Below are 26,496 nucleotides of genomic sequence, written 5' to 3' on the forward strand. Positions count from 1 at the left end.
ACAAAGACATTGTTTCCTTACCCTGCCTGTCAATTGTCACTCCATCGTGTGCCATACCTCTGCACCCCCCTCCCTCCCCCGAAACAGTACGCTTAGTGATGGATGAACAAAACAAACATAACGTTTGTGGCGGACCTTGTTGAAATTAACATTGAACATCGAACTTCAAAAACCTTCAGTGCATATTTGCAGCAACAATTTCTTTCAAAAAGGTGTTGAAAACACAGGCAGTGACCTGGCAGAGGGAAATTTATGGCAAAATGCCCTCCGAAAATTGTTACTTGTGCAGTATGGGCCTAACACTGCACTGCAGACTCAACAGTGATGTGAAACGCTTTGTGTATTGTCGTCTGATGAAGTGACACAAGTACAGTGCGATCACACAATCTGCTGCTTGCACATGTGGGTCTAACACTGCACTACAAAGACAGTGATGTTAAACACTTCTGTACCAGCAGTCTCTGGCACCTTAAGAACCAGAGACTGCTGGTACCACAAAACACGGCTTACCGTCGAATGGCCACACAGACCAGCTGCTCTCAATGGTCACGCCGCTCACCCATTGCCCCAGGCCCCTCGACTCTCCCATCACTATGACGGCAGAGCTCTGTGAGCCGGTCAGGAGCCACTTTCATTGGCTCCTGACTTATCAATGTAAGTCAATGGGATTGGCCCAGAGTGATCACGTGGTCAGGAGCCAATGAAATCAGAGGGAGTGAGCTGCGGTGGTGGGAGAGCGGCACGATCGGCAGGAGCTGTGAGAACGTGCGATGGTGATGTCCTGTCAGAAATAAGCAGCCACAGGATGTAGATTTCAACTAGTGCAGTCCGGAAAGGGTTAAAGGAACACTATCAAACCAACTATTCTACAGTACAGTGACAACGTACAAATAATGCCTAATTAGCTGTGTAAACATTTTTCTACTTTTCATGTTAAATATCAGAGGCAAAAGCTTTAATTTATTGAGTCTTTATTTGGAAAAAATCAATTGCAGAAGGGGTTTCTGCTTCAATGCACAGACAGTGTGGCATATTAGACTACAGAGTATTTTTCTCTGAAAGCAAACGAGTATGAAAAGCTGTGGTGTCACAGACAATTACAAATGTTTATAACAGGCTTGAAGTAAAGAACAAAAACCGAGAGCCTAATATAGTGTAGTATTTCGAGCAATAGTAGGTGAAAATAAAACAATAATGGTTATACTCACAAACCTGATATCACTCAGGTTTAAGAAGTCGCTCTCTGTAGATCGGAAATATATGGGGATACACTCCTCCACCAAGGGTGGATTAGACTGATTGCAGGTAGGTAAACAGAGGTGCCAAAAAGGATAAAACCATTTAAAAGGGGGAAGTTTGGTGTACTTACCCCCCTTGTAGAGAAAGCAGACTGTGAGACGTTAATATAATTCACAGTAACATTTATTAGATACTCCAAACATGCAATGCGTTTCGCAGGTCACAATCCCGCTTCATCAGGCAAATAATGGTCGATGGGCGGAGTCTGTGCGTCCTTGGCAATTCCCCTGCACGCTGCATGCTGACCAAGAGGCGGAAATCACCGCCAGCATCCATGCGATCTCGCTGACAAGCCTGAACGGGAGTCAGCCAGGTGTATGAGTGCCGGAGCGAGGGCGGATGCCGCACCACCACAAGCTGTACATGGTGAAGCTCCTAAGTGGCAAGAATATACAGTACTCAGCCTCAGGCGGTAAGAGTGTGGGTACCCACTGAAAGCAACTGAGCGACAGAAGTGGTGAGACAAACAGTGTCAACAGATGTCTTGTATGGCCATGTACCATCGTTGTAGTGCCATGGATTGATCTGTTAAAGTATGAGTTTGCTCCTGAATCACTATTGCTGCTATGCAGGTGGATGCTCTTGCCCCCTATGGGTGCTTATTTGCTCGGTGAAGCAATAAATCATCGAACTGTGGCCACTGAAATGTGCATGGGCGCCCTGGTTGCGTGTGAGCATAGTGGAGTGGATGTTATGCCAGCCTAGACTAGGTGTATATCAGTCAGAGCCATGTATATATCCCTGTGCCGCACGGATATTCTACTGTAACGATTGTGGAATTCTCTCCGTGATCAGTGCACAAGACATGCACTGACACCGCGGAAATCCTCCACAAGCGTGTAATTTGCGGGAACCCAGCAAAAGGTGCAATGCACCTGTAGAGGGAAATTCCTGTCGGCAGGTGGAGCTGTGGAGTGCAGAGGAACAGCTCCTCTGCCCTGCCACACACGCCAGACAGGAATTGCACGAAGGGAAGAAACGCAGGGCAAGATAGCCCCGAAAGAGAGATCAAAGCGACAGAGGGTATGTGTGTCCACCAAACTAGTCGCCACCCTGCGACGATGAACACACAACCATGAAGACAAAGTGAGAAGGCAATCGCTAGAGATGGCGATTGCTAACAGCGACACAAGACCGAATAAGCACAGATGAGGAATGTATGTATGTCCACCAATCTAGCCGCCAACCTGCGACGGTGGACACACAACAGAAGAAACCAAGTGAGAACGCAATCGCAAGAGAAGCGATTGCGGAAGAGAATGAGCACAGGGACAGATTGTATGTGTGTGCACCAAACTAGTTGCCAACCCGCGACGGTGCATACACAACAGCAGATATGAAGTAGGAATGCAATCGCGAGAGAGGCGATTGCCAGAGGTGACACAAGGCTACAGCAAGGCAGAGCACGAGAGTAGCGAAGGCACAGCAAATCATACAATAAGGAGATAAGGAAAATAACAAACGCTAGCTAAACGAGAACACCGCACTCATTCGCAACAGTGCACGCGTTTATGCGCGGTCTCCGCGTGTTAAGCACAACAGAGACAAGCACGCCTAACTAACCACCGACAGACAAACATGAAACAGAGAGCTTGCTTAACGGTTACCTCACCGAGCCTACAGCAAGCGTTCATATCAGACAAGACAGAGAAACGGAAAACAGGAATAAGCTAGGAAGGATCCACAGCACTAGCGCAAGAGGCTAGTGCGATCCAGGGAGACAGAGAAGAAGGATCCACAGCACTAGCGCAAGAGGCTAGTGCGATCCAAGTACAGCAAGAGAGATGGAGATCAGACGGATCCACAGCATTAGCGCAAGGCGAGTGCGATCCTGGCAAGACAGAACAGATGAGATAGCTGGTAGCAACCGCTGCTTCAGCTATACTCCAAGAACAAAGATCAGAACGACTTCCTGTCGACCACCGCTGGGACAGGACTATCGCAACAGACAAACAAAACAGATATGCAATCCTAACTGCACTAGGGAATCTGCCTAGTGCAGTTCCAGGAATTACTCTAGGCTAATCTTCAAACAAAGAGCAAGGCTGACACTCCAGGCGAGTGTTACACAGGAACTAATTCTTATGACCAGCAAAGGACTCTGGGAAACATAGCTCTTTATACTGCCAGTCATCAAAGGAGGCAGGTAAGGGATTTGCATAACGAGTGTATGCAAATTCCCCAGCAGCAGAACAGACCAGAAACTTGCAATGGAAAAACGCGTCTCTCTTGCAGAGACCTGCAGCCCACAGACTAGAGGAATGGTCAAACAGCTGTCTGCCAGTGCATCCAGCTGGGCGGATCATTACATCTAGCAAGCTTTTTAATTGTTTTTTAAATGGCTAATTTTTGCATGTAATTAAGCCTATTGTACAGTTGCTAATAAATTGCTTTACCTGGCAAACACATTGAGAGCCCTAGCCCTATATATATTTTTGAAATAAATTGGAGAATGCAGATTTGGGTTTGTAACGTGGCCAAGCGCCTCTGTGAATGTTTACAAGAAGTTACATTTCTCAGACACTTCTTTCAGAGACACAGGACACAGGCAGCTGCAGCTGCTGAGAACTTTCTCTCACATGCAGGGTAACAGATGAAGTGTGAGGGGAATTTCCCCTCCCCTCATGGCTCATTCTGCCCTCAGTTTTGGCGTCAGTAAAGTGTGAAAGTATTTTGGTAACAGTAAACAAAGAGGTTGCCAGTGAAATGTATACACCAGTACTTAGCATCATTTCCCAAACAATTCCTATCTCAATTGAAAAAAAAAACATGTTAATTGATAGTGTTTCTTTAAACACTTTGTGTGACAATGTCAGTTGACACAATTCTTTTAAAGTACACTGTGGTCACTCAATCACTTTATTTTAACACAGTGATGGGCTGTAAAAGTGATGCAGCCACACACTACACTATATTAAACTGGTGGTGTGTCCTATAAGCTAGCTACACACAACACCACAAACAACAACAACAAAATAATAGCAGCATCAGTCTTCGAAGGGACTTTTGGAGTCCCTTTTTGGTTTTTAGTTAACTGCATGGAGCAGATTACCTATGGAAGCAGCTCCACAGCACTGGATCACACAGGACTTCTATCTATCTGCCTCTCAACCAGCAGCACAGCTCTCCCTACACTGGCAGAATGTAAAACGGCTGCCAGGTTTGTTTCTTTTATGGGGAGGCGTTTGGTAATAAAGTGTAATGTTAAAGTATGGGTCAAACACAAACTTTGCGTAAAGTTTGCATTAAATGAGAACGGCAAATGTTCACTGCGAACGGTCTGCAGACACTAACCACAGGCCATCTCTATGCTTTGCTCAGGCATACCTAAGTCAAGGCAGTAAATTATGGAGCATACACCCGATCGGTATATCAGGTACCTCCATAGACCACAAAGTTATTTGTATCTATAGCGGTGTCAACTGTGTAAATCTGGCCCCAGAGTTCAGCTAACCGAACTCTTGTTAGTGGCAGAGGTAGCAGCGGGGCAAGTAAGCAGGGCTTTGAGTTCGGCCACCATGTAGCCAAACTCTGGATATTGGTGGTGGGGTGAGTCAGCAGAACATGGGGTTATCTGAGCACCAAGCTCTCCGACTACAAGCATAGGCAGCAATGGGGGCCATTAAGTGGCACTTGGAGTTTGGTTGTTATGTAGCTGAACTCTGGATGCCGGCGGAGGCAGCAGAGGGGATGAGAAAATCGGTTGTGGCACAGCACTCATTATCAAAGGGTTAGTGTGAGGCATAGTTGGGGAGGTTAGTGTTAGGTGTGGGGAGGTTAGTGTTAGGCAGAAGAGAGGGGGAAGGTTAATGGTAGGCATAGGTAGAGGGTGAGTGTTAGGCATAGGTGGGGGGGAAGTTAGTGCAAGGTGTATAACTGGGTGGGAGGAGGTGCCCCAAAAAATTGCTGTATAGGTGTAGAAACAGTATTTGAAAATTACTTACCTCTATAAAGAAAGGTGTAACCCAAAATAATTGTCATCTAGGCGCTCACTGCTTTAAAAACGCTGGTTTTAAGAAACTTTCTGTTCTGTTCTGAGGAAATGGACTGCAATCCGCGAAACTTGTTATCAACCAAGTGTCTGGTTCCTACTAAAAATTACATTATTAAAAAACAGCAGAAATGGGTGAGGAGAGAAAAATTTGTAGAAATCGTAATGTATCCCAATTTCCTGTGTTGCTGACACATCTTGGATTTGCTCAATTTATGAAACGGTCATTTTGGGCAAAAGATGTAATATAGTTACATTTTAGTTTTTTGCTATTTTTTTTTACTATTTATGCCACACATATACTTGGAGGAGGAAGAGATGGAGGGTTAAATGCATTTACAATTGTAAGTTAGCTCTACATGTTTATTTTCAAAACTGTTTTTGTTCCCTCTTAGTAGATAAGAGAAGGCTCCATGGTGGAATAGAGAAAAGAGAATCACCAAATTAAACATGGATCTCCGGATCATATTTGAATTTTACTTCCTAGGTTGGTCTACTTTCCATAATACTGATTTTCTTGGTAAAATATTACAAGTTGCTATGTTATAAACAATGACCTTTATTCAATTCAGTTTTACCCCTAAGTTTTCTCCATGGAGATATTTTCTCATTTCAAAATACTCCTCAGCACTCTGCGACTGAAAAAGTCCTAAGTAAAAAAGTACTGTTAAAATGACTCCGAGTATATTCGTGCTTGCTGGTGACTTAAAATGCATTTTCATGATAAGGTGTAAAAAATATCGCCTGGGAGAAAATTTAGCAGAGAAAGTGAAGCGAATAAGGGCATAGGAGTCAATTCACCAGAGGTTACCAAACTATTTATCACATGGTCGGTAATTTACCTCAAGTACTCAAAACAGCAATTCTCCGGAAACATAGGCTGAAATACCGACAGGTCGACATTCGTGCGATAAATAGTCGGTAGTTATTCGTTATTTTTTCACAATTCACCAGGGGAAAAGGGGGGGGGGGTGACCATTCGTTATTTTAGATCAATTTATCTCCTGCATGTACCTGGCGATATCTGGTTTTTCTCACAGGTGCTGCAGCACACACTGCAGCTAGTTTACTAGCAGCACACAGCAACAGCTTGTACTGTACATACTGGAGGCGGCAGAGATTAGCACACACTGCAGCTAGTTTTCTAGCAGCACACAGTAACAGCTTATACTGTACATATTTCAGGCATTAGGGAGCAGCACACACTGCAGCTAGTTTACTAGCAGCACACAGTAACAGCTTATACTGTACATATTTCAGGCACCAGAGAGCAGCACACACTGCAGCTAGTTTACTAGCAGCACACAGTAACAGCTTATACTGTACATATTTCAGGCATTAGGGAGCAGCACACACTGCAGCTAGTTTACTAGCAGCACACAGTACATATTTCAGGCACCAGAGAGCAGCACACACTGCAGCTAGTTTACTAGCAGCACACAGTAACAGCTTATACTGTACATATGTCAGGCATTAGGGAGCAGCACACACTGCAGCTAGTTTACTAGCAGCACACAGTAACAGCTTATACTGTACATATTTCAGGCACCAGAGAGCAGCCTATTTACAATATTAAGCATATTAAGCAATATTAAGCATTTACAATATTAAGTGGATGAGTGAAACGAAGGAGGAATTTGGATACATTTTTCATCGGGAGGGAGCGCGAAAATGTATCCAAATACCTCCTCCGTTTCACCCATCCACTTAATATTGTAAATGCTTAAAGTGAATGTTTACCGTTTTTTATATTGTTTTTATTAATAGAGGACCACTTACCTCATTGCCCTCTATAGTTATGTCCCTATTTCGTCAGTTTCGATGCAGGCTTGCACCTACAATCAGCGTTTATAATCTTTGACCACTTTGGTAGAAAACTGATGCAAGGGAGAGGAGGCAGAGCTTCTTTGCCCTGCTCTGTCACTCCTCCGTCATCTCCGCCCCTTTGCTCCTCCCCATAAGTCGCGCTCCCGCAGATGCGCAGGTCCCCTGCTCATTCCAAGAGCACGCAGTTTTTGTTTCTAGTCTTGTAAAACATCCCCCCTCAAATTGGATTGAAGCCTCGTATCATTTTACCGTAAAAGAAGCAGCACTTTCCTAATGACCGCACGTAGACTTCACTCACACGCGTGCGCACTGTCCCTGGAACGCGCACCCCAAGTCTCCAAAATCTCGAGCTATTTTATCAGCGCTGGAGCCTTGGAGATATTAGGAAGTAAGAGGCTGCCAACCCGGAAGATGAAGCAAAGGTTGGCAGCCATCTTGGATAGAAACCGAGCTAAATTCTGGCTATATTGCACGAACGGGGGGCGGTGGTGCGGCGAAAACAAGCACAAGTATTTTTATACATGTATATGTAATTTAAAAAAAAAATTCAACCTGATACCCAATGGCTTTAATATGCTTAATATGCAGAACGAAGGGGGGGATTTGTAATGGAAGGAGGGGGGCAAAAAACAGTGAGGGAAACCCTCTGCGGTCACGTGCTGGTAATAACCTCCTACCCACAATCCTTTGCTTCCAGCATCCAGAGAGGCAAAGTATCGCATGTATATCATTAACATCGCATAACAACTGACCGGTTTTCGCTCGGTTTTCGCATCGATATCACTCTATTATCGCACCATTATCGCCTGCTACCGAACACTCCTCTCTCTATCCTCTCACAGTGGTGAATTGCAAAAAGAATGATAAAATACCGCATGAGACAAAATACTGACTTTTTATCACTTACTAACTCTCCTCTGGTGAATTGAGGCCAAGGTGTTATTGCTGTAAAGTCTCATAGTACTTAACGTAACATATCTTTTGCCCTTTAGAGGCAAGACCAGAAGTTGAGTTAAATTGTATATGTAATACCTAAAAATGTAACTTTTATTAATACTGATTAAAATAACAGAGCCAAGTCGGTTGGCTCTGCCTTGGGCTACATGCTGTTCCACTGTTATTATGCACTGCTGAGCACTGCATCTTTTTTATTTTCCTGATGAAGATTACGTTAATGTTGAAACATGTCAATTTTTAAAGGGATACTGTAGGGGGTCGGGGGAAAATGAGTTGAAGTTACCCGGGGCTTCTAATGGTCCCCAGCAGACATCCTGTGCCTGCGCAGCCACTCACCGATGCTCTGGCCCCGCCTCTGGTTCACTTCTGGAATTTCAGAAATTTTCAAGCCACTGCGCCTGCGTTGCCGTGTCCTCGCTTCCACTGATGCCACCAGGAGTGTACTGCACAGACACAGACCATACTGGGCCTGCGCAGTATGCTCCTGGTGACATCAGCGGGAGCGAGGACACAGCAACGCAGGCGCAGTGGTTTTCAGACTTTAAAGTCAGAAATTCCAGAAGTGAACCGGAGGTGGAGCCGGAGCATCGGTGAGTGGCTGCGCGGGCACAAGATTTTTGCGGGAGAACATTAGAAGCCCTGGGTAAGTTCAACTCATTTTCCCCCGACCCCCCTACAGTGCCCCTTTAAGGGGTGATGTGTATGTTTTAGGGGGGTGTACCTTTGTGCCTCTTAGCTGAAGCCTGTCCTTTCTTGATAACATTGATATACTCCATACTCCAGAATTTTGGAAATGTGTACCTAGATTGGATTTTCAGCATTAGCACTTTTTTTTTTGATGATGATGATAGTGGATGTTTATCGTGACATGGCATCTCATTCATTTATGTACTCATGACACGTATATATTTTTGTCAGAGTGTCCACTTATAGTCCATCTGAATTGTTATTTTCTAACCGCTCTCCATTTTCATGTTATATGTTAGTGGTGTGGCCCAGTTGTTATTTTAATCAGTATTAATAAAAGTTATATTTTAGGTATTACATATACCATTTAGGAAGGGCTTCTGTTAGGGACTGTGCCTCAGTTCCAGTGTGTGGTTGTTAATATTATCCAATCCTATCGATCCTAGTCAAGTGTTTTGTTGAGTTAAATTGTCACAGGTTAATGTGGCCACACACAATACAATAAAAAGATTCGAATTTATGGCAATTTGGTAAAAATGATCAGCTGTACAAAGGACTCAAAAGCTTCTTTTATTTTTTAGATTTTTTTTTTTTTTTTATTCAAGCAAGAAATTTGATTGAATTCCTTGTTGTTGTTTTTTTTCTTAATAAAAGTCAATCAGGAGCAATGGAAATTTCTGTACATTTTTTCTGAAGGTTGAATGGTGGTGGGTAGATTGTCAATTTTATGATTTATAGACCCAAGAATTTTTTGGGCATTTTCAAAAAAACATTTTTTTCATAATTGGGGGGAAATTGAACACATGTGGGTGATACATTGGTCAGATTTTTCAAATGTTACAATCAATCAGAAAAATGGATTGTACTTCTCAAATTGAAAAAAAAAATACAAACATGGTATGGTGTGTGTCCACCTTTAGATTGAGAAATTGGATCCATTTGATATTAAAGAAACTGAAAGGAAACATTGGGGGTGCTTGCATCCACAGCACTAACCAATATCAAGTAATAAGTAACACATGCTGACTGCCAAGCCAGCTCTAGCAGTGTTTGGGCAATTTTTCAGCTGGTTCCTTATGGTATTGTATTAAATCAGCTTCTGGTCTATGAGCACAAAATGAATCTGACCTCCTGGCTACTTAATGGTGTAATCATTAATATTTTTTAGGCAGGCTGTGTATATTGTTAGACAACATATGTGATGTTACCCTTTTAAAAAAATGAATTAAAAATGTATTCCTTTTTTTGTATAATAGTTTATCTGTGTGCATTTTTACCTGCTTGCCAAGTACTGTAAACAGTACACAGGAAGTGTTATGTGCAACTGTTTTACTTTCACTTTGTAAATGAATGTTGGTGTCTCACTGATGCCGGCTTTCATTCATCACAGGCACTGTGATTGGGTTTGGGAGCAAGCTGTTCCCATTCACTAATCATGGAACGGCACAATTGCGATGGAAACTAAACACAGTGGCAAGTCGAATTCGGCAAGGTAAATAAAAGAGTGCACATATTTATGCCCTGATTCTCAAGTGAAATTTCCATGGCGTAAATACTTATACCAGCGGTGGGGAAGGGGATAAAGCACACTTAAAGTGTACCTAAAGTTAAAAAAAAAAATAGCAAAGCAGACGTATTCTTACCTCTGACCATCCTCATGCTGCACATTGTCTGTGAGGTCATCTTGTCAGCTTCTCCCCACAGCCTTTTGGATGTTTACCCACAGCTACCGGGTCCCGTAGCTAAGCAGCTATGGGACCTGGTGCAGGTTTTACATTGGGCTCCTCCCCAAGCACTCTATACATAGCAGTTGATACGGTTCACCAAAACCTGTCAAGGACAGGCACAGTGTTAGAGGTGCAAGAATGATTACCACCATTTAAAGCATCTGTACAAGTGATTATTATTACCAGCACAGAACCAATAAAGAGCTAATACTGTGGTTGAGGGAGGGCCCCTCAGGGCTCCTCTAGCCCAAGGGCCCTAGTGCGGTCGCAACCTCTGCATCCCCTATTGCTACACCACTGTTTACCCATGTGATAACCAAGCAATTCTGAACTGCACATACACAGTGAAAGAAAGCGATTGTGAGCTTCTTTCTTCCAAGCCCAAGTAATTCCTTTTGCTGTGCTTGTGTGGGTCAGAACTTGCACACGTGCAGTTCTGAGTCACTCATGCACGGGCACTTCCTCTGGACTACTAGACTTAGGGAGCCAATTGAATATGAGGAGGACCAGGACCAGGAGGGACCTTGAAGACAAAAGCAGCATGAAAAGGGTTACAAAAAGTTCATCCAGTCCACCTTGGGCTTAACTCAAAGTCTTTTCCCCCACTTTGGGGTAATTTAAGACATAACAAAATAAGCATTGTGTTCTTCTCGGGTACCTTTTGGTCATTTTAATGTCTCATCAGATAGATGGGTCAAATAGATAATTTCCTACAGGTCTGATCTGATTTCCGATCCTTTTTCTGATTGATTTGTATAGAGAAGTGATTAGAAAATCAATCAGAAAAACGATCAGAAATCCGATCTGTTGGAAATTATCTATCGACCTATCTATCTGATGGGAAATTGCATGGTGTGTGCAAGGCATAACTTTTGTAAAAATATAAATCCTTTGATTTGTTAAGTTCACGTTATGTCTGATGTTTGTAAGATTTGTCTAATCTGACATCTTTATAATGTATAAATCTGCTTCCTTTATTTTTTTTGAGGTATTTATTTCTCCAATATTTAAACTTGCCATTTATAATATCTTAAAATTACTTAACCAAACTAACCCCGTTCTAGTTTGTTCTTGTTTGTGGTATTTTATATAACATTAAATGTATTTGTTATATTTCTCTGATTAAAAAAAAATACAATGATATACTTTTTAATTCTTTTTACAATATAATATTTTATGAGATTTTGATGGTAGACCAGAACAGTATGTTATTATATGAACACAGCTCTGGTGCATCATCAACATCTCTGTACTCTATGTATTCTGTATTCAATTTTACATCACCAGCACTTGAAGTAAGTAACACAACTCAAATTTCTGATTTTGTAAAAGTGACCACAGTAGACATTAGTTGCTTTAACTTATTTTATGTTTTCTAATTTTCCAGTTGCCATTTTCCACCCTCTAACTGGCACGCCTGTGTCAACCTTTTCTACCAACTCACAGTCTCCGCTGGCAACTGGATCAGCCGATACTCCGACCATTCTGGGAGATGGTATGCCATGACATCACTGCAAATTCATGTGTTCATTATGAAGCTAAGCTTTCTCCTAGGGGATATGTTCACACCTTTTTAGCCGCCAGCAAGCAAGAACATCATTTTTTTACAGTTCTTTTCAGCTACTTTTTGGTATTTTTCAAATTATGCAATGCTCAAAAAAAGTTATTTGAAACAATACATGAAAAATTATCTTCTAGGGAAAAACATTAATTGAATAGGTCTTTCTTGATTTAAAGTGGTCTAACACCCAGCATTTCAACTTTGCTTTAAAAGATTGCTTACAGCTTAGAAACTATTATGCCAGATTTTTTTTAAGCAGAAATTAACTGAATGGGTTAAACATGACATTTTAGTGTTGCATTTAGCTAGAAATCCTCCTCCGTGCTGAGGTTTAGATACAAATGTATCTATTTACAATGTAAATAAACAAACACCTCTCTGAGAGAGCACAGAGGGCTTCCCAGGCAGGCTTTACAGAGGTCTATTTGCATTCCAAACAAAGATACATTTGTATCTAAACCTCAGCACGGATGTGGATTTCTAGCTAAATGCAAAACTAAAATGTCATGTTTAACCCATTCAGTGAATTTCTGCTTTAAAAAAATCTGGCATAATAGTTTCTAAGCTGTAAGCAATCTTTTAAAGCAAAGTTGTAATGCTGGGTGTTAGACCGCTTTAAGGATCAGTCTAGCTGAGGCTTCAATACTTTCAACTTATTCTGCTTTTAATGCGATTTTAAAGTTCATTTAACATTTATAATGTGAAAAGGGAATGTGCATGGAGGATACCATGACAATATGTTTATCACTAGAAGAGAGTAGGTGACCCAAATGACAATGGATCTAAATAAATAATAATAATACAAGATGACTTGCTTACCTCTAAAAGAAGGGGCAACGCCAATTTCAAAATATAATTTAATAATCAGACACTTGAATGATAACTCTTTTAATAGCCCATGTCGCACTTCTACTGCCCCAAACACTGTCTTATTAGACAATACGAAGGAATAGGGGGGCCCAGGTGTGTACAGAATACTGTATTTTTGGATTATAAGACTCACATTTACTCCCCCAAAAGCGAGGTAAAACGTTACTGCATCTTATACTCCAATTGCAGGGAGTTTATGACTTGTGAACACCTGCCAATATGAACCTCCAACCTACCCATGGCCGGATTTCTGGCAAGGCCACATAGGCCATGGCCTAGGGCACCAGATAAACAAGGGGCGGCCTGCAGACAGTGGGCATTATTTGCAGGGCATTATTTACAAGTGTCCAAACAAATGAAAGTGGTCAGGATAACTGCACTATTAGTACCAGCTGGCACCTGCCTGTGCTGTGCTACAGGCAGCTGCAGTCCGTTAACCAAACGTTTGTGAACAGTAAAAGCCAGACCTTGTCCAATGACATAGCAGCAGCTGCAGGCAGTTACAGAAGGCCGGGTCTCACGCACTTGGTCTGGGGGATGAAAGGACCAGGAGCAGCACCAGCAAATAGTACAGAATACAGAAGGCAGCCTCTCACAGTACCCATTTCTTAATTATTGATTGGCCAGCGCTGTTACCCTGGAGACAGCAGTGGGTACAGGACTCACTTTTATGTGTTGCTGACCCCACCCAATGTCCAATTGTGAGCCACTTTTGACTATGTGTGTGTGGTGGATGGCTCCCACCACGCCCATCACCTGTAGATCGCTTGATTGACCAGTTCCCCCGTGTGACATGATTGATTCACTTCACATTGCCATGGAGACCTCGGCACTAGCCCCAATAGTGGACACCATCGGCTCAAAATTTTTTGGATGGGTGTTTGTGGAGAGAGGTGGTAGAATACGGTTTCGGTTGGGGCGGCTGGTAATAGTCGGCCTTGGGCGGTAAGAAGTACAAATCCGGCCCTGAACCTACCGCAATGTTGGGAACATCCTGTACTGTGCACATGTAGAGGAGGACACTGGGGACAAACGGAGGACACAGGGGGACACAAAGGGGCATATAGGAGGAGACAAGGATTATAGAGGAGGACACAAGGGGGGCACAAAAGGGCATAGAGGAGGACACAAGGAGGACAAAGGTGAACACATGGGGACACAAGGGGACAGAGGAGGACACAGGGAGACACAAGAGGTACGAAGGGGAAATAATCCAAAAGAAGCCCTTTCACCATGGAGGCACCAGGTTTAGTATTTTTTCCCTGGCTTTTGTCCTCTAAACCTAGGTGCGTCTTATGGTCTGGAGCGTCTTATAGTTCAAAAAATACAATAATTAAAATAATACAATTTTAAGGAAGCACCACTTCAAAGAAATGATGCCACCTGGGGCAATATATATATATATATATATATATATATATATATATATATATATATATATATATATATATATATATATATATATATATATATATATGACTTACTGTATTAAATACAGTTCTTTATTCCAACAGAGGGCATTGGTTGGTAATCTTGATAGAGGAAACTGACAAAATGTGTAGAGATGTTCGTTTTATTTTATTTTTTAGTTCTTTTTTTCAAAAATTGCCAAGTGTGAACTAGCCCGTTGATTAACACAAGTTCTCTATTTAAAATAGTTTTTCTGTGCAAAAAATGTGATCGAAAACAGACAAGTGTGTCCTCTGCCTAAGATGTAATTGTCCAATTTTTCTCTTTGTGCTTATAGTGGTTACTAGCTTACCTGAAGTCAATCAATAGGTTCTTGCTACTTACCTACACTCAATCCCTTCAATGCCTTTCTACTGCCTTTTTATGTTATTGAATATTTTTTTTAATCATACGGTTTTCTTTTTCTGACTACTCTGTCGTAATTACACAACACTGCAGTACAGGAGACTATTCTCTTTTTAGCCCATGACAGTTTAACACACTCATGTCAGAAAAATTTAATTTTTTTTATCAATGTCGTGTTTTCAAAAAGCCCAGGGGGCTTACTACAAGCTGCAAGACTGCATTTTCACATTGGGTTTGGCAGGTGGCACATAGAGCAGAACAAGTGACTTAATATTTGGGCGAAGAGGAAATGTAACCAAAGATTGACCTGCAGGCTAATCAGTAGCTGATTCCCTCCTTTCCCACGCAAAATCTTTACCTTTTTTTAAAAATAAATGAACGGCCGGGGTGTGTGTGGGGGGGGGGGATTATGGGGAGTGTCTGTGTGGCTGATATTGTGGTGAAACACCTCCCACAGTGTGATATCATGACCATGATCCTGACAGTTTCCTGTCTGTGAGACTTGTTGCATTCTGGAAAATAACAGCTGTTTCCAACTGCCAAGCAACCAGTATCTCCCTCTGTGCATATCTATAGAAAAAAAACAACCTTTTAGTCTATCATATTGTTAGTGGGTATAGTTATAGATAATGGCAGTTGGTGCTGTACTGTCTAGTTTTTTTCATGTGTGCCAGTAGTAAAGATGATGTCCTGCAGGCTCACTGTGGATCAAACAACATGAGCAAAATTAAATGGCGTATATCAATCATTTCTTGATCTCTCATCTATTTTTTAACTTCTCACTGTGCAATGTATTGATTTATTTTTTTCTCATTTCGTTTAGGTTCCTCTTTAAGAGTGCTACAGTATATTGCTGTACCAAAACATGTTACAATCCATTACAAAGCTAGCACTTTGTAGTTTAAAATTATGTATATATCCAAGATATTTTTTAACCAAACACTTTACTTTTAGGCCCGGTTCACACTGGTAATTTAGTGGAAAACGGATCTGATTACCGGACGTTCGGGTCTATTTTAACTCCATTGTCGTTCAGCGGCTTCTGTTCCGTTTCCCCACATCCCCACCAGACCCCCATCAGCAAAGTGGTTTTTGCTCCTTAGAACGGTCTGTTTCTTCACTAGTGTGAAGAAACGTTAAATTTTCTCAATGCAGCGCTTCATCTTCTGTTTCCATTCCGCCGGGCTCAGGTGGAAACTTGCGGTCCGTTCAGCGGATTGTGTGGAACGGATCCATTCGAACTGACGGTTGTGAACGGATCCATAGGTTAACATTGGATCCATTCGCATCGGTTCCGATCCGTTCCCTTTCGATCCGGGAATGGACCATTCTTCTATGCTCATGTGAACCGAGCCTTAACATTGAGTTATGGGTAAGGCTTTCCTCTTCATTCCTAATTCATTTCTCTTCACTCTCCCTTCATTCCAGGTAGGTACTGGGACCTTTAGAATGCTTTCACTCCTGACCAACTCTCCTTCCTAATGGCTTCTATTGGAATGGAGGGAGAGTAGTTTATATTCTCTCCTGTTTTTGTTGATTTTTTGCTTTTAGATTGGTATAGGATAACATTTGTGTTGTTTCTTTAGAATTTGTAATTGGTTACTATTAGCTGTGCAGCAGTAACTGCTTGTATGCCCTCCCGATAATTTCTGCAGTGATATCAGTTTTAAACGCTGGTAAATCCTCTATAAGGCCTTGTTCACATTATGAAAGGCGGATGGCCGTGCGCTCGGAGTGCAACGCATACGAATGCACGCCATCCGCGTTTCTATGCATTGCGTGGCTGATCCCATTCACTGAGGTTTCTGTAAAAAATGCGTGCAGCATGCGTTCCCGGACCGCACTGGTTGCAGTGTGAACATCAGACAGTGCAGTCTATGCACTGTCTGATGTCGTGGGTGTCGGCCTCCTGCACGCGTTCCCGAAATGTGCAGTGTGAACGGGGCCTAAGTTGCAATGCCAAATAACCTTTTATGGCAAATCTGTGTATTTTTCTTTGTCTTAGATCTCCTCTACCCTTATGGACCCGCAATAGACGGTACTAGTCCAGAGTCAGATGATGGAAGTACCCCAGCTATACCTCTCTCCATTGATCTCCCTATTTTTGGACATAACCACTCTTACGTTTATGTAAGTCAATAATGGTTTCTCAATAAATGTTTTAATTGACTTTCTCAAAAACTGCAAGGTCTTTTTGGAAATTTATTTTATTAAATTGCCCCCACTTTTCTCCTTAATATACCTGGCAAATTTGGTGAAGATTGCATCTATGCGGGCTTTGCCGTAAAAGTTGGCAGTTTTTACTCTAATTAGGGATGCTCATTCGGATTCCACGCAATTTCTGAAATTCCGATCGGAAATTGCATTTCCGCATCGGAATGCGGAAATTGGTAATACAGGTGCAGTAGGCGGATTTTCGCAGATTTCCGCCAGAAATCGTGGAAATTTCTGTCAACTTTAACATCAATTTTCTATAAACTATAAGGTCTTTTTGAAAACTTTTTTTTCATCTTGTTCACAAGATTCTGTTTAATAAACCCTGAAAATTTGGTGTTTCTAGGACTTACGGGGGCTTTGCTATTAACCGCTAAATTTGGCGGATTCTTACTGTAATGTAAAATTATCTGATATGCGGTAATTTTAAGCCAATCAGAAGACTCAGAATGAATAAACCAATCAGAGAATGAGGATTTAGGCGGAAATTTCCACATTCTCTTATTGGCTTATTCACTCTGCGTCTTCTGATTGGCTTAAAATTACCGCATATCGGATAATGCAGATTTTCTGCATTTTACATTACAGTAAAAATCAGTTGACTTTAGCGGTTAATAGCAAAGCCCCCGTAAATCCTAGACACACCAAATTTTTAGGGTTTATCAAACAGAATCTTGTGAACAAGATGAAAAAAAAAGTTTTCAAAAAGACCTTATAGTTTTTGAGAAAATTGATGTTAAAGTCGGCTAAAAAATCCACATCGTAATGCGGAAATTGGTATCGGAAAGCGGAATCGGTAGCAGTAGCGGTAACTGGCAATGGCGGAATGCGGATTTTCCGTGGAATCGGAAATTGGCATTTCCGACCATCCCTAACTCTAATGTACATGGCGGAAATTGGAATCACCAGGCGGAACTTGGAATTCTATCAGATTTGGAAATTGGCAATTCTGACCATCCTGAGTAACTACTACAGGTGTGGTCGATGATGGGATGGGGGGAGGATAGGTGGGTGGAGTCATGAAGTCACAAGAAAATTTTACCAATTTTGCTATGCTGGAATTGTTTGGGAACACTTTTGTATTATCACCAGAGATGATCAGATACCTAATATTCGAGTTCGAATAGTGTCATCCAGCTCGCCTGCCACCCCCCTCCACAAGGGGGCGCCGGTCCTCCCGAGAGCTAGCCTGCCCCACGCGCTACCGCCACCTGCCACCGGGGGGCGCCGGGGCTCTCAGGAGGACTGGCGCCATCCGGCGGTGGGCGGCGGTAGCGCAGGGTGGCCCGGCATCCGGGAGCCCCGGCGCCCCCCGGTGGCATGCGGAGGTAGCACAGGGGGGGTCAGGCCAGCTCTCAGGACGACCGGTGCCCCCTGGTGGCGGGCGGTGGTAGCGCTGGGCAGCCCGGCACCCGGGAGCCCCGGCGCCCCCAGGTGGCCGGCGTCGGCAGCGCGGGGGGTCAGGCTGGCTCAACAGAGGACCGGCGCCCACCGTTGGCGGGCAGCGGTAGCGCAGGCGGGGGACAATGCCCGCGGCTAGCGAGGCCCAGCTGCCATAAGAACTGGATGTAGTCAGGGCAGAAGAGTTCCAGGTGCGGACCAAGCTGGCAGGAGGAGAGGGGGTGTGGCCAATGCCCGAGTCCAGCGAGGCCCAGCTCCCATAAGAACTGGGTTTAGTCAAGGCAGAAGAGTTCCAGGTGCGGGCCAAGCTGGCAGGAGGGGGGGGGGTGTGGTCAATGCCCGAGTCCAGCGAGGCCCAGCTCCCATAAGAAGTGGGTGTAGTCAGGGTAGAAAAGTTCCAGGTGCGGGCCAAGCTGGCAGGAGGAGGGGGGGGTGTGGCCAATGCCCGAGTCCAGCGAGGCCCAGCTCCCATAAGAACTGGGTTTAGTCAAGGCAGAAGAGTTCCAGGTGCGGGCCAAGCTGGCAGGAGGGGGGGGGTGTGGTCAATGCCCGAGTCCAGCGAGGCCCAGCTCCCATAAGAAGTGGGTGTAGTCAGGGTAGAAAAGTTCCAGGTGCGGGCCAAGCTGGCAGGAGGAGGGGGGGGGTGTGGCCAATGCCCGAGTCCAGCGAGGCCCAGCTCCCATAAGAACTGGGTTTAGTCAAGGCAGAAGAGTTCCAGGTGCGGGCCAAGCTGGCAGGAGGGGGGGGGTGTGGTCAATGCCCGAGTCCAGCGAGGCCCAGCTCCCATAAGAAGTGGGTGTAGTCAGGGTAGAAAAGTTCCAGGTGCGGGCCAAGCTGGCAGGAGGAGGGGGGGGGGGGCGTGGGGTGGGGTGGGGGTTCAATGCACGAGGCCAGAGAGGCCATGCTCCCATAAGAATTGGATGTAGTCAGAGAAGAAGAGTTCCAGGTGCGGGGCAAGCTGACCGGAGGAGAGGCCGGGGGCAGTGGCGGACACAGCCAGCAGTGGGCCCCTGTGCAAAATTGTAATTGTGGGCCCCCTATGACCTGCGGCGCGCGTAGCGCGCCGCGGCAAAATATGGGCGTGGCTACAACCTGCGGCGCGCAAAGCGCGCCGCGGCAAAAATTAGTGGACAGAACCTGCGGCGCGTAGCGCCGCGGCAAAAAAATGGGCGTGGCAATGACCGGATGAGGGCGGAGCTAACTGTAACTTAAAGCGAACCCGGGGTGAGGGTTTATTTCCTTTTAAACAATACTAGTTGCCTGGCGGCCCTGCTGATCTATTTGGCTGCAGTAATAAACTGAATTACACCAGCAACAAGCATGCAGCTAATCTTCTCAGTTCTGACAATATTGTCAGAAACCCCTGACCTGCTGCATGCTTGTTCAGGGTCTATGGTTGAAAGAATAAGAGGCAGAGGACCAGCACGGCAGCCAGGCAACTGGTATCGGAGCAGTGCTTTTCAGCGCTGCTAGCTTTGGGCGCAGCCAGCGCCGCCATGATAGACTGTAATGGGAATCAGTCTATAGCGGCGCTCAGTGAGGAAGGTCGGCTCCGTCAGAAGACGGAGCCGAAGTTGTTTAAAAAACACAATAATTCGGCCTCCAGCAATCGCTGGAAGCCGAATTATTTCATTCCCCCACTATCCATGTCGGCCTGGAGGGGGAATAGTAATTAAAACGCCCCGGACTTGTGCAGAAGCAGGACCAGCCATTTAACAGCTGGATCCTGCGCCCAAGTCTACCAGCGCCGTATTCAAATGTACGCACTGGTATTGCTTAAAAGGAGAGAAATATGGCAGCCTCAATATTATTCTCACCTCAGGTTCCCTTGAAAAGTGCAACGCAAAGACAGTGGGCCCAAGTTTTGGTGACCCTTTCCCCAGAAAATTCACATAATTGTGCAGGTTTTCTCAAGAAAATACACATATATGCCCAGAAAATACGTGCAATCATGTCGGCAGATATGCCCAGAAAATACGTGCAATCATGTCGGCAGATATGCCCAGAAAATATGTGCAATCAAGTCGGCAGATATGCCCAGAAAATACGTGCAATCAAGTCGGCAGATATGCCCAGAAAATACGTGCAATCAAGTCGGCAGATATGCCCAGAAAATACGTGCAAACAAGTCGGCAGATATGCCCAGAAAATACGTGCAAACAAGTCGGCAGATATGCCCAGAAAATACATGCAATCAAGTCGGCAGATATGCCCAGAAAATACGTGCAAACAAGTCGGCAGATATGCCCAGAAAATACGTGCAATCATGTCGGCAGATATGCCCAGAAAATACATGCAATCATGTCGGCAGATTTGCGAAGAAAATACATGCAATCATGTGGCAGACCTGCCCAGAACATACACCTGCTAATATAAATAAAACAAAAACATTTACTCACCTGCAGCAGCAGACCTCCTGTCCCAGCCTCCATCCGGCGCGCAGCTCCCATGGGTGGTTGGGTGGATAGGTAGCCTAGTGGGTGGGTGAGTGGGTGGGTGGGTTGGTAGCCTGGTTGAGTGGGTGGGTTGGTAGCCTGGTGGGTGGGTGGGTAGGTAGCCGGGTGGGTAGGTAGCCTGGTGGGTGGGTGGGTAACTAGCCCGGTAGGTAGGTAGGTAGCCCGGTGGGTGGGTAGGTAGGTAGCCTGGTGGGTGCGTGGGTAGCCGGGTGGGTGGGTAGGTAGCCTGGTGGGTGGGCTGGTAACTAGCCCGGTAGGTAGCCGGGTGGGTGGTTAGGTAGGTAGCCGGGTGGGTGGTTAGGTAGGAAGCCTGGTGGGTGGGTAGCCGGGTGGGTGGGTAGGTAGGTAGCCGGGTGGGTGGTTAGGTAGGTAGCCGGGTGGGTAGGTAGGAAGCCTGGTGGGTGGGTAGGTAGCCGGGTGGGTAGGTAGGTAGCCGGGTGGGTAGGTAGGAAGCCTGGTGGGTGGGTAGGTAGCCTGGTGGGTGGGTAGGTAGGTAGCCTGGTGGGTGGGTAGGTAGCCTGGTGGGTAGGTAGGTAGCCGGGTGGGTAGGTAGGAAGCCTGGTGGGTGGGTAGGTAGCCTGGTGGGTGGGTAGGTAGGTAGCCTGGTGGGTGGGTAGGTAACCTGGTGGGTGGGTTGGTAACTAGCCCGGTAGGTAGCCGGGTGGGTGGTTAGGTAGGTAGCCAGGTGGGTGGTTAGGTAGCCGGGTGGGTGGTTAGGTAGGTAGCCGGGTAGCCGGGTGGGTGGGTAGGTAGCCTGGTGGGTGGGTTGGTAACTAGCCCGGTAGGTAGCCGGGTGGGTGGTTAGGTAGGTAGCCGGGTGGGTGGTTAGGTAGGTAGCCGGGTAGGTAGGTAGGTAGCCGGGTGGGTAGGTAGCCGGGTGGGTAGGTAGCCGGGTGGGTGGTTAGGTAGTTGAGTGGGTGGTTAGGTAGGAAGCCTGGTGGGTGGGTAGGTAGCCGGGTGGGTAGGTAGCCGGGTGGGTGGTTAGGTAGTTGGGTGGGTGGTTAGGTAGGAAGCCTGGTGGGTGGGTAGGTAGCCGGGTGGGTAGGTAGGTAGGAAGCCTGGTGGGTGGTTAGGTAGTCGGGTGGGTAGGTAGGTAGCCGGGTGGGTAGGTAGCCGGGTGGGTAGCTATCCGGGTGGGGGGCCCGACTCCTATCCTCCCTCCCTCCCTTCCTTCCTCACCTCGGGGGGCCCCCTCCCGATATGCGCGGCGGGAGAGTGAGCGGCAAATGCAGGAAGTCTTCAGGGCTCTCCAGGCATCCGCTAGAGGCCCAGCCGCTGAGTCTCCAATATGTCTCCAACTGGAGACATATTGGAGACCAAGCGGCTGGGCCTCTAGCGGATGCCTGGAGAGCCCTTCCTGCATTTGCCGCTCGCTCGCTCTCCCGCCGCGCATATCGGGAGGGGGCCCCCGAGGTGAGGGAGGGAGGGAGGATAGGAGTCGGGGGGCCCCCGGGAATAAAATAATAAAAAAAAAAAAAAATATTAAAAAAAAAAAAAAAAGTACTTAATGCCATGGGCCCCTGAAGAAAACGGAACTTCAGGGGCCCTCGTGCGGCGGCACGGCCTGCACGGCCGTATGTCCGCCCCTGGCCGGGGGCATGGATGAGGTCCCTGGCAGAGGCCACCACTCGGGCACTCGCAGGGCAGTCGGATCGAGTTTGGCGGCAGCCAGGGTCCTCCGTCCCGGAGGCTCCGATGAGAGCGGATCTGGCCGGCCGCGCCCAGGCAGGGCTCCACAGCTTCGGACAAGCTAGGCACCGATCCCCCCTAAATGGGGGGTGGGTTCCGACCGTCCATGACCCGAGCCCGCCACCCTCGGGGAGAATGTCAGGAGGCGTTCCTCCGGCGAGAAAAGTGCCTAAACTGGAGCCTGCTAGGGGGTAAAATGTCAACTTTTTTCCCGCACTGGAGCCTGCTAAGGGGAAATATCACCTTTTTTTCCGGCTAACTTGTCCTGCCTGAAGCCTGCTAAGGGGAAATGTCAAAGTTTTTCAGGCCAGCCTGGCCCGCCTAGAGGTTGCTATGTGAAAAATGGCAAAGTTTTTCCGGCCAGCCTGGCCCGCCTGTGAGGTCGCGGGGCAAGCTGTCTCAAAAGAGCCTGCTCAACCCTCACTGATTTCGGGCGACTCCGGGACCTCGCTCCCCGGAGGTCCCCTGGAAGTCCCGATGAGAGCGGATTTGAACGCCCGGGCCGACCCAGAGTTCCATGAGGTCGGGTGACTTTGGCGGCCAGGCTGGGTGCGGCGCCCCCGGGTTCCGACCGTCCATGACCCGAGCCCGCCACCCTCGGGGAGAATAGCAGCGCGGCGCTGCGGGGCAAGCTGACCGGAGGAGAGGCCGGGGGCGTGGATGGGCTCCCTGGCAGAGGCCACCACCCGGGCACTCGCAGGGCGGTCGGACCGATTTTGGCGGCGGGCGGGCTCCTCCGTGGCGGAGGCCCCGATGAGAGCGGATTTGAACGCCCGGGCCGACCCAGAGTTCCATGAGGTCGGGTGACTTTGGCGGCCAGGCTGGGTGCGGCGCCCCCGGGTTCCGACCGTCCATGACCCGAGCCCGCCACCCTCGGGGAGAATGTCAGGAGGCGTTCCTCCGGCGAGAAAAGTGCCTAAACTGGAGCCTGCTAGGGGGTAAAATGTCAACTTTTTTCCCGCACTGGAGCCTGCTAAGGGGAAATATCACCTTTTTTTCCGGCTAACTTGTCCTGCCTGAAGCCTGCTAAGGGGAAATGTCAAAGTTTTTCAGGCCAGCCTGGCCCGCCTAGAGGTTGCTATGTGAAAAATGGCAAAGTTTTTCCGGCCAGCCTGGCCCGCCTGTGAGGTCGCGGGGCAAGCTGTCTCAAAAGAGCCTGCTCAACCCTCACTGATTTCGGGCGACTCCGGGACCTCGCTCCCCGGAGGTCCCCTGGAAGTCCCGATGAGAGCGGATTTGAACGCCCGGGCCGACCCAGAGTTCCATGAGGTCGGGTGACTTTGGCGGCCAGGCTGGGTGCGGCGCCCCCGGGTTCCGACCGTCCATGACCCGAGCCCGCCACCCTCGGGGAGAATAGCAGCGCGGCGCTGCGGGGCAAGCTGACCGGAGGAGAGGCCGGGGGCGTGGATGGGCTCCCTGGCAGAGGCCACCACCCGGGCACTCGCAGGGCGGTCGGACCGATTTTGGCGGCGGGCGGGCTCCTCCGTGGCGGAGGCCCCGATGAGAGCGGATTTGAACGCCCGGGCCGACCCAGAGTTCCATGAGGTCGGGTGACTTTGGCGGCCAGGCTGGGTGCGGCGCCCCCGGGTTCCGACCGTCCATGACCCGAGCCCGCCACCCTCGGGGAGAATGTCAGGAGGCGTTCCTCCGGCGAGAAAAGTGCCTAAACTGGAGCCTGCTAGGGGGTAAAATGTCAACTTTTTTCCCGCACTGGAGCCTGCTAAGGGGAAATATCACCTTTTTTTCCGGCTAACTTGTCCTGCCTGAAGCCTGCTAAGGGGAAATGTCAAAGTTTTTCAGGCCAGCCTGGCCCGCCTAGAGGTTGCTATGTGAAAAATGGCAAAGTTTTTCCGGCCAGCCTGGCCCGCCTGTGAGGTCGCGGGGCAAGCTGTCTCAAAAGAGCCTGCTCAACCCTCACTGATTTCGGGCGACTCCGGGACCTCGCTCCCCGGAGGTCCCCTGGAAGTCCCGATGAGAGCGGATTTGAACGCCCGGGCCGACCCAGAGTTCCATGAGGTCGGGTGACTTTGGCGGCCAGGCTGGGTGCGGCGCCCCCGGGTTCCGACCGTCCATGACCCGAGCCCGCCACCCTCGGGGAGAATAGCAGCGCGGCGCTGCGGGGCAAGCTGACCGGAGGAGAGGCCGGGGGCGTGGATGGGCTCCCTGGCAGAGGCCACCACCCGGGCACTCGCAGGGCGGTCGGACCGATTTTGGCGGCGGGCGGGCTCCTCCGTGGCGGAGGCCCCGATGAGAGCGGATTTGAACGCCCGGGCCGACCCAGAGTTCCATGAGGTCGGGTGACTTTGGCGGCCAGGCTGGGTGCGGCGCCCCCGGGTTCCGACCGTCCATGACCCGAGCCCGCCACCCTCGGGGAGAATGTCAGGAGGCGTTCCTCCGGCGAGAAAAGTGCCTAAACTGGAGCCTGCTAGGGGGTAAAATGTCAACTTTTTTCCCGCACTGGAGCCTGCTAAGGGGAAATATCACCTTTTTTTCCGGCTAACTTGTCCTGCCTGAAGCCTGCTAAGGGGAAATGTCAAAGTTTTTCAGGCCAGCCTGGCCCGCCTAGAGGTTGCTATGTGAAAAATGGCAAAGTTTTTCCGGCCAGCCTGGCCCGCCTGTGAGGTCGCGGGGCAAGCTGTCTCAAAAGAGCCTGCTCAACCCTCACTGATTTCGGGCGACTCCGGGACCTCGCTCCCCGGAGGTCCCCTGGAAGTCCCGATGAGAGCGGATTTGAACGCCCGGGCCGACCCAGAGTTCCATGAGGTCGGGTGACTTTGGCGGCCAGGCTGGGTGCGGCGCCCCCGGGTTCCGAACGCAGCAGACCCGAGCCCGCCACCCTCGGGGAGAATGTCAGGAGGCGTTCCTCCGCCGAGAAAAGTGCCTAAACTGGAGCCTGCTGGGGGGTAAAATGTCAACTTTTTTCCCGCACTGGAGCCTGCTAAGGGGAAATATCACCTTTTTTTCCGGCTAACTTGTCCTGCCTGAAGCCTGCTAAGGGGAAATGTCAAAGTTTTTCAGGCCAGCCTGGCCCGCCTAGAGGTTGCTATGTGAAAAATGGCAAAGTTTTTCCGGCCAGCCTGGCCCGCCTGTGGGGTCACGGGGCAAGCTGTCTCAAAAAAGCCTGCTCAACCCTCACTGATTTCGGGCGACTCCGGGACCTCGCTCCCCGGAGGTCCCCTGGAAGTCCCGATGAGAGCGGATTTGAACGCCCGGGCCGACCCAGAGTTCCATGAGGTCGGGTGACTTTGGCGGCCAGGCTGGGTGCGGTCCGGGTTTCGAACGCAGCAGACCCGAGCCCGCCACCCTCGGGGAGAATAGCAGCGCGTCGCTGCGGGGCAAGCTGACCGGAGGAGAGGCCGGGGGCGTGGATGGGCTCCCTGGCAGAGGCCACCACCCGGGCACTCGCAGGGCGGTCGGACCGATTTTGGCGGCGGGCGGGCTCCTCCGTGGCGGAGGCCCCGATGAGAGCGGATCTGCCCGCTCGACCCCAGGCGGGGTTCCACAACTCCGGCCGAGCGAGGCACCGATCCCCCCTAAAGGGGGGGTGGGTTCCGACTCTCTATGACCCAAGCCTGCCACCCTCGGGGAGATTGGCAGGAGGTGCTCTTCTGGTGAGAACAAGCCAGCAAGGCTAGGGGTGGAGGTCGGACCCGGCGGGCTGGCCAACCCCCTCCAACAGAGGAAGGTGAAAGCCTGCATCTGTCCTGGACCTCCACTGATCGATGAGGCGACCCGCGTCAGGGCAGGGGAGATTCGACCACCAGGCCGTAGGCCACGGGGTCCCGGCTGCTAATGGTGGGAGAGCTCTCCCCTCACTGCCCATGTACGCTCAGATCCCCCTCTGGCTGAAGATCTGTCATGAGGCTTGGTTGTCCCAGGGGACCGGGGCCAAAGGCACAGGCGAGTTTGCGGAGACCCGTAGGAAATCAACAGAGGCCTGAAGATGCTGCGGTTTCCTGTTTGGTTGACAGCAGGGAGAGGGCACTCCCCTCCCCCATGCTG

The 26,496-nt window shown here is 48.3% G+C and overlaps 1 protein-coding gene across 1 annotated transcript in view; it reads left to right on the plus strand.

The window, feature by feature from the left end:
- The first annotated feature begins 1,638 nt into the window (after nucleotides 1-1,638).
- LOC137522289 (sushi, nidogen and EGF-like domain-containing protein 1) overlaps nucleotides 1,639-26,496 on the plus strand; it is a 91,362-nt gene continuing 66,504 nt past the window's right edge. The window contains exons 1-3 of the mRNA XM_068242319.1: nucleotides 1,639-1,711; nucleotides 11,876-11,983; nucleotides 16,740-16,864. Coding sequence (XP_068098420.1) covers nucleotides 1,639-1,711; nucleotides 11,876-11,983; nucleotides 16,740-16,864 — 306 coding nt within the window. The remainder of the gene's footprint in view (nucleotides 1,712-11,875; nucleotides 11,984-16,739; nucleotides 16,865-26,496) is intronic.

The sequence above is a fragment of the Hyperolius riggenbachi genome, chromosome 6 (assembly GCF_040937935.1).
Source record: "Hyperolius riggenbachi isolate aHypRig1 chromosome 6, aHypRig1.pri, whole genome shotgun sequence".
NCBI classification, from domain to species: Eukaryota; Metazoa; Chordata; class Amphibia; order Anura; family Hyperoliidae; genus Hyperolius; species Hyperolius riggenbachi.